The 9,058-nt window shown below is 36.6% G+C and overlaps 1 protein-coding gene across 1 annotated transcript in view; it reads right to left on the bottom strand.

The window, feature by feature from the left end:
• Positions 1 to 518: 518 nt before the first annotated feature.
• DCTD (dCMP deaminase) overlaps positions 519 to 9,058 on the bottom strand; it is a 53,887-nt gene continuing 45,347 nt past the window's right edge. The window contains exons 4-6 of the mRNA XM_074228917.1: positions 8,713 to 8,829; positions 6,672 to 6,768; positions 519 to 4,929 (exon numbers count right to left, since the gene is read on the bottom strand). Of these exons, the coding sequence (XP_074085018.1) occupies positions 4,854 to 4,929; positions 6,672 to 6,768; positions 8,713 to 8,829 (290 nt within the window). The 3' untranslated portion in view covers positions 519 to 4,853. The remainder of the gene's footprint in view (positions 4,930 to 6,671; positions 6,769 to 8,712; positions 8,830 to 9,058) is intronic.

Below are 9,058 nucleotides of genomic sequence, written 5' to 3'. Positions count from 1 at the left end.
AGCTAGGTTAGCTAAGCAAACCTCCTTTGCTAACTATTATGAATTCCTTATTTCTACCTAACATGGAAACTTAACAGGGTCAGAGTATCAGGATTGTCCCTAACCATGGTCATTTTGAGTTGCTAAGAACCTTTTCCTACTGAGAACACTATTTCCAAATAGTGTCTTGTGTTGTAGACGACAGTGGAGGTGTTAGGTGCCAATTTTTCCCTTTCTTCAACAAAAAGACAAATTCCAGGTGTGGTAGATAATTGATAACTGAGGAAATAATTTGAACAATACTATTAATTAGCAAAACTAGAATAATAAACAGGTCAACAAACTCCCCAGTCAGTCCAAAGACCCTGAATACAGAGCAAAACAGATTTTTATGTATTAAAAATAACCAAATAAAACCAATTAATTAAAAGAAAGCAATTAAAAGGATACAAGCCAAGATATAAAATTAAATCACCTGACTTTTAATTGGAAGAAAGATTAAAGGCATTCCAAGTTGGGGGAGTGGGGGGGGGGGGGCAATGAGTTTAGATTGAGAAGAGGATATGGTTTTTCCTTTCCCAGAATGGAGAGATGCTGATTAATTGCATCCACCTGTATTTATGAAATAAGAGACGGCTTATACCATCTAGTTGATTTGCATGGATGATTTAGAGAAAACAAGATGGAAGATAATACACATGGGATCACAAAATGGAGTCAGTGTTCATGAGTTAGGCTACTAATTGGTTCTCTCAATTCCCACACCTAAGCAATTCTATTTCATAACTGGTCTTCACTCCATTTCATCATAGGCAGGCAAGCTTCTCAATTCAGTGAGTTATAGGAATAGAAAAAAAGTATCCTATTCCTACTTCCAGTAAGGGTGGGTGCTTCATTGCTTTTCAAATAGGCACTTAAGAGATCAAAAGAGCATAGATTTAGAGCCAGAAGAGGCTTCAGAAGTCAGTGTCCAACCCCATTGATTTACAGATGAGGAAACCAAGGCCCAGTTAGATTTAGATAGCAAACTGAAGTTGGACCAAAGATCCAAATCTTCCTCAGTTTCCCTAGCTCTATCCACATATCATTGCCTCAGGAATATACTGAGACAAGTTCTTCTTGACTTTACTTGACTGGATATGAAAACCCAGGGGTCATTTTAAATAATTTAAAATCATTTTGTATTTCCACATCTAAACCAAGGCAAAAGGTAGGGTTAAATCCCTAGTTCCAATAAAACACCCCAGAAAAGACAACACACACACACACACCTTCAAAGAAGATTGGATGAAGAGTTCCCTAGGACTAAGATTCCTTAGACCCCCCCCCCAGTCTTTAATCATTGAAGAATTTAAGCCCACAAAAGATCCAGAGGAAAAAGGAGCCTTTCTAATTAATAAGCATTGATTTCTTCTCCCTTTAAACTCCAACTCACCCCATCAAAAAGAAGAAAATCATAATTCTTGTAACAAATATATGTAATCAAGTCAAACAAATTTTCCTATTGGTCATGTCTTAAAAAATTGGGTCTCATTCTGCACATTAAGTCCATTGCCTCCTTTGTCAGGAGGTGGATAGGATTCTTCATCATTGTCTTCTAGTCATCACTGATTACCATATTGTGAGCAGTGCTCAAGCAGGTCTTTTAGTCATTCAATTTTACCATGCTGCTATCTTTGTATTATTTTGTTCTTAGTTGAACTCTTCACTCTTTGAATGGCTGGAGAGCATTGTCAAGGATGTTTCACAGGAAAAAAGGAAGCAGGAAGCTCCTGTTCATCTTTCTCCATCTTTTTCCTTTTGATCCAGGCCCATAGGAGAACAATGTATGATCAACAGACTAAGGAGAGAGGTCATCAATTATCCCTTCCTTATTGCCCTGAGGAGCAAATCCAAGCACTAATCATCTTATACCTTAGTACAATCTTACCTTTCAGTATACTCTGACCTCCTTGCTGTTCCAAGACATTTCACCTTCTGACTTTACATTTTCATTGACCACAGTCCGTCTTCACTTCTGCCTCCTGACTTCCTTAAGTCTTACCTAGTGCTCTCCTAGTGCTCTTTAATGCTAGGTCCTTCCCAATGAGATCAACTCCAATGAATCCCATGTAGATCTTATAGGTAGTCATTTTCTTTTTAAATTTTATTTATTTAAGGCAATGGGGTTAAATGTCTTGCTCAAGGTCACACAACTAGGCAATTATTAAGTGTCTGAGGCCACATTTGAACTCAGGTTCTCCTGGCTCCAGGGCCAGTGCTCTATCCACTGCACCACCTAGCTGCCCCCTAGGTAGCTTTTTGCATGTAGCTTCCTCTATTAAACTGTAAGCTAATGTGAGAGGCAGTTTCTTGCCTTTCTTTGTATCCCAAATATTTAACACAGCTACATAATTGATCCATAACAAATGCTTTTTGATTTGACTTGATTAGGATGGAGCAGACCCCATAACAAATGCTTTTTGATTTGACTTGATTAGGATGGAGCAGACCCCAAGGAAAGAGATGCATCTTCAACGGCTATGTTCTGGCTTAGCTAGAATTGGGACCATTTTCTTCCTCCAACTGGAGAATTCCAAGCTGACTTGACTTCTGCTAATCCTGGTGATCCCTATACCACATATTGGTACCCACTGGAAAAAGCCACAGTGAAGGCAATGGAGTCAGTCTTCCCTGCTTAACTTTTCATATGCTAACCTTCATTTTTTTATTTTGTGGGTCTTTTCAAAACATGGTACCAGCGTGGTCTACAACTTAATACATGGTAAGAGTCACTGTAATTGAATTGGAGTCCTTTTCTGTTTCGCTGCTCTGGTTGCTAGGTTGTATTTTGTTTGTTTGTCTTCTTTTGAGTTCCATTCCCAAAGGTGAATTCAGATTGATAGATAAGGCAAAGATCAACTTTCCCTTCCAAGGGCAGGGCTCTGGACCCCACTTCAAAGATATGCAAATACCTTTAAAAAGACTTTTTAAAATCTAACCCAGGAAAAAGGTATCACCTCCAGATTTTCCCTGAGGAAAATCTACAATGTTAGTAGCTTGAATAAACGGTATCTTAGAAGCCAGAATAACAGGCATTACAGTGTCTGTCTTGTGCTCCAGGCACCACTAACAAGCATGGCAGGGACTGTAGAATTAAGCATACAATGTGATACTATAATGATGAGCATACTTCAGTTAGTAGATTTTAATAAGATTTTAATAATACTGGTAAAACGCCAAATTGCATAATGACTGAAAATATTGAGTACAAAAACCTTTGAGACAAGATAAAAGTTCAGCAAAATATAATGTTTTATTTTTTTAAAAAGAGAGCAAGTAATGCTCTCCAAGAGAAGAGTCATTTCTAAACAAAGGTACTAAACATAGCTAATAAAAAATTAAATTAGATAAAAGACAAGGTGCACTGACATGCATTCCCAAGCCTCGTGCTGATTAGTGAGGCTGTTTGGTTAAGCAATATTTTTGAAGACAAAGGCAATGAGCCAGTTTGATTAAATACGCCCAAGTCACCACTCTAGCTAGAACAGGCTGCCTCCAAGTGGGCTCAATGCTTTTATCTTATATTCAATCTCATGTTAGAGTAGTCCAGGTGCTGAACAAAGGTCTGCAAGAGGACACACAGAACCCAGGTTTGGTGTGGAGACATAATTTTCAGCAGACAAGAAGGGGAAGGAGAAAGAGAATGGATTTGAAGTTATGGGTCAGGATGCCAACTTTGATACTTATTCCCTGGATGAATCTTGGTGATTCATTTATTTCCCTTCTTGTTACCACAACTGTAAAATGAAAGGTGGGACTAAATAACATCTGAAGTCCCTTTAAACATAAAATCTTGTGAGTCCTTCACCTTAAACCTACAAACAATTAACAATGTTTTGAGGGTCAGGAACAACTTATTCCATACAATTGACAATATTATGGAACTCTAAAGAATAAGCTGAATTAAATGTAGTGTCTGACAAGACAAAAAATGATTCACAAAAAAGCAGCTGTTTCTGCTCAGACCTTGTGACTAAGGTAAATAATCTACCTGTCTGGATCATTCAAGTAGGCACTCAATCAATATTTACTGATATGGCGTGATACCCCTCTGTCAGAATTGGACAGGACAAGTCAGCAGTCCTAAGTATGTGATCATCATCTTTTTTTTGTAATCATCTTCCAGCACCATTTTAAAGCTACTGTAATTTGAATCTCCATTTTTAACAAGGGCATTTTCATGTTCTACTTCATTGGGACCAGATGTTCAACTCAGTGTGCCTACTCATACCCGCTAAGAAGACAACAACAATTATTTATCTGTTCTTCTAGCACACTGTATATTAGTGAAGGACTACTGCTAAACCAAAGCAATTAGATGGTGTACAGTCTATTTAGGTAATACCAACCAGACCAATGATTAAGTAGCGAGGTAACAGTAAAATGTTCTAATCATAGAGCCACAGATCATGGATGTCAAACTAGTATTTCTAAAAACGAGAAAATAGAGGTCAATTAAATCATTTGCCCAATTCACAATAGCTGATAAATGGCAGTCACAATTGGAATCCAAGTCCTCTGACTCCAAATCTGGCTCTTTCACTGCCCTGTATTTCTGCTAGGAAAGGAAGAAAAGAAACATCCTAATCCCAGTCTTGCCCATTCTATTAGATGGTTCTTCATTTCAAATCATAAATCAATAGTTTAAATAGATGTAGATTCCATGTGACCAGAGAGACAGCAAGGAAGATTTGAGGTTTTATATTCTTTAGATGTCTACTTTTGCTGTACGGCTATTAAAAAGTTATGGGTAACTTCAAGATGAAAGGCATTAGCAGCTTCTTAGAAAAGGATAAGCCCAATCTTCTAGAGTTTTAATGAGATGTAACTCACTAAGGCTTCTGACTTGGTTTGCTGTTAATTGAATCAAAGTCAATGACAATTTTGCTGTACTTGGGTGTGAATTTCCTAAAAAATAAAAAAAAGAAAAATATAAAGATGTTATCCCAGGAGTAGTTTAAAATAATTTGTTTACTTTTGGCTTAACTAACATTTTCTGTAAGGGAAAAAATGCCCTATGTTTGTGCTTGAAATTTTAACGGAGCCAATTAGAGTGCACCACACTGAGAGAAACATGAACAAAAAAGACAAAGACAAAAAGACACACAGGGTTGCTTAGGTTGTGTGTTCTTTAGCTTTTTTTGGAGTTCATGAATTATCAGGGAGTCAAAGGATTTCTAACAAGTGAGCTGCAGGACAATGACATCAGATTACTGACTTTTCCACAAAATTTATCTCCTCATTTTCTAACAAATTTTTGCAGTAAATTTAAAAAGTGTATTTCTGGTGGCTCGAGTTTCATTTCACCTTTTGCATAGGAGCAAATAAATCAATGAACTTTAACAGAAAGTTATTTAAAAATTATACACAAGTATATAATCAAAATGAGTCCCAAACACTTTATTTTTATTTTTTTAGGTTTTTGCAAGGCAAATGGGGTTAAGTGGCTTGCCCAAGGCCACACAGCTAGGTAATTATTAAGTGTCTGAGATCGGATTTGAACCCAGGTACTCCTGACTCCAGGACCAGTGCTTTATCCACTGACACCTAGCCACCCCCCAAACACTTTAAAAAACAAAACAAAACCAAAAAAATTATCAGGATTCCCCCAACATTTAAAAAAGACAATATATTTTTGATCAACCAGTAAACAAAGGATTATGTAAATAATATGGAGTTAAAAGTCTCTTAAGGCATTGCATTTTGTTTACTTTGGGAGACTTATTAAACGCAATTCATAATCCTAACCATTAATGTAATGGGCAAAGACCTTAGGTCACTATCTTAAGTCTATTGTTGATCATGTTGCTGACCATTAAAAACTGTCCAGGACTCCAGACCTACTTCCTTAAGCTTTGCCATCTCTAAAAGGCTCAACTAACTTTTCCCCAGCAATCCAGGTCAGCTTGCAAGTAAAACATCTTATATTCTTCTTTTGCCCAGCCAAGACAATGAACAAAATCCAAAATGTTTTTGAAAGCAAGAAATAACTGAATGCCTTCAAACCTCAATTTATTTTTTTTCTTAGGTTAATTTTTTTTTGCAAGGCAATGGGGTTAAGTGACTTGCCCAAGGCCACACAGCTAGGTAATTATTAAGTGTCTGAGGTTGCATTTGAACTCAGGTACTACTGACTCTAGGGCTGGTGCTCTATCTACTACACCACTTAGCTGCCCCAAACCTCAATCTAAAAATACTGCTATAGGAATTCCTGGGTGTCTCAAGCTAGAGAGCTACTTTCATTCTAAATTTTCTATGCCACATTTGTTATATTGCAAAATTTAAGAAGGTCTTATGTTTATATTGTAAAACTGTGACTTTTTAAATTACCCCCCTCCTAGAATAATTAGTTGAAGCCTTAGAAAGTTACTGGAATTGAAGTCTGTTAAACAGATTGCCTTCAGATGCTCCTATCATTGCTTCTAAAAACTATCCTTTCTATGATAATTGTTCAAATTCTTATTACATTCACTGTTTCCATCATTTCAAAAGCCCCAACAAAGCAAAGAAGTGAGGTAACCCAGGGGGGAAGTAGCAAGCATACTCCAATGTTGGTTTAAGTCAAACAAACTTCATTAGGAACAGACTTTTCAAAACTCAAACAAACAAAATAAAAGCCTAACATCCACCAAAAGTTTGTCCTTTTTTACCTGAATTTAATCCCAGCCAAGTCAAACATGAGTCTTGCAGCTGTAGTTTCATCACTATCATGGTATTTATCAGACATAAAAATAACTTCTTTTATACCTGAAGAGATAATGTGGAAAAGTCCATTAGGAAATGCAGATACAGATTATACAGAAGACTTATAGAAACAAATGGAATCCTTGTAATGTCTGATTAATTGCAATTTGTTAGGTAAGCTTAAAGACAATTTCAATTCTCGCTAGCAAAAATCCCTATCTTCTATTATCTAACATAGAAAAGGATAGTTAGTGTATATAATTTTTCCACTCCTAGTCCCTAAAGTGAAATGGAAATTTATTGAAACATGATGACTGAAGTTTAGGTAGGGGATTGAAGATTTAGAGCTGGAAGAGGCTTCAGAAGTTGACTTTGGTTCAACTCCCTCATTATATGGGTGAGAAAACAGGTATGACCTAAATAGGCACATTCTATATTAGGGAGGGACCATTGCTAACCTGAAGCAGTAAGATGGCATAGTCTTCCTAGGAAATCCCAACCAATCCCAATGGTTGGGTACCAAGGTTATAATAAGTTAATAAAGTAACTTGCCCAACAAGTTATAAGACATCTAGCCAGAATTTGAACTGAACTGGCACAACTGTAGAGAGCAAATCACTTAATGTCTATCTCTGTTTCCTCGTTTGTAAAATGAAAGGACTGGATTCAATGGTTTCTGAGGTACATTCCAGGTCTAAATCTATGAATTCTATATTCATAGACTATAACTCAAGATGTTGCTTTAGGGAAAGGAGTGGAGAGAAAAATTTAGAGATGGAGTCCATGAACTTCAATTTAAAACTATTTTAATAACTGAATTTTAATATGACTAGTTTTCTTTGTCATCCTATGCATTTTATCTTATGCTTTTAAAAATATCACTCTGAGGAGTCTGTAAGTCACCAGAGCAGTCCATGCATGATCCAAAAAAAAGTTTGAGTCACTGATTTAGAAATAAATACCAAAATATTTCCCCAATTCTGATATTTCATAGTTTGAGATATGAATATATTTATTGCAAACTAGTTCCTTGGAAGCAAAGACAGAATGTACTTGTTTTTATCCCCTTCTGACAATCTTGAGCCAGAATGTTATCCCAACTGTGCTAACATGCTCCCCATTTTTCCTGCCCTCCCCACCAAACATATAAACAAGAGTATTTTTTTTTTTATTCTTTGCTTCTTTTTCCATGGTTCCCCCTGGATAATATAGTCTGGTGAAAATAAAATCCAATGAGAGCACAAAAGGAGGCCAAAAAGGTATTTTTATAAGAGTCTTTCCACATGAGGCTTTTGATTTCAATATCCCCACACTTGATCTGTTCAGAACTGCATGGAGGCACATGATAAACAGGCCCTTTAAGCCACACATCTGGCCAACATGATAAGTGTTTAGGAGTCAAGCCGAGAGTTTTATGGAGATAAAGTATGTGGTAGTTAGCTCAATCCTTGGATCTCATAGTCTGAAGGAGAAGAGGCGTTCCTCATGGCACCCTTGCTGCAAGAACACAGATTTGTAGCAATTGTAATAAAAGGAAAAATTAAAGGAGTATCATATAAGTTTTATGACATTTCAGAACAAAGATACTTTAAAAATCTTCAAACATCTACCCTATATTACATACAAATTAAAATTTCATAGAGAGGCTCCCAACTGACCTTGTTTCAGACAGAAGTTCATTTTCCCCCCTAATCTATGCATAATATGTCAGAGTACAGTAAATTGACAGTAATTATATTCAATGCCGATGTTGTTCTTTGGCAGCTCGTGGGTTTAAGAAGTTGCAAACCTAAATTAAAAACATGCTAAGAATCACAGAGGATACAATTAGTCTTAGAATACCTGGCACCATTCAAACACAAAACACGGGAAATCTCCTGCAAAGTTGATAGTGCAATTAATTTAGATCTAAACAACAGCAATTTAAAATCAAATACATCTGTGATGAGGTACTCAGGAGCAGACAGCAATGCAAATGTGACAAATCAACTTGGCACCAGCCCTTACCTGCCTGGATGATGAGTTTAGCACATTCATTACACGGGAATAAAGCAACATACATGGTACAACCTTTCACATCCGCTGAGTTTTTGTTCATAATGGCATTCAGTTCAGCATGGCACACTGCAAGAGGAGAGAGAGGGGAAAAATAACATTCCAGGTCATGAAGACAATATTGCCATTGAGGAAGCTCTTTTCATTTAATTTAATCTTTTAATTTAAATTAACCAAAGTAATTTAATAATCCTATACAAGTTCAATCACTTGAATGATAAAGATTATAATTTAGAGGGGGTTTTTGGGTAAGGCAATGAGGTTAAGTAACTTGCCCAAGGTCATACAGTTAGTATCA

The sequence above is a fragment of the Macrotis lagotis genome, chromosome 3 (assembly GCF_037893015.1).
Source record: "Macrotis lagotis isolate mMagLag1 chromosome 3, bilby.v1.9.chrom.fasta, whole genome shotgun sequence".
In the NCBI taxonomy this organism is placed as follows: Eukaryota; Metazoa; Chordata; class Mammalia; order Peramelemorphia; family Peramelidae; genus Macrotis; species Macrotis lagotis.
The sequence above is the reverse complement of the archived record's forward strand: the minus strand, read 5'-3'. Positions and strand labels throughout refer to the sequence as shown.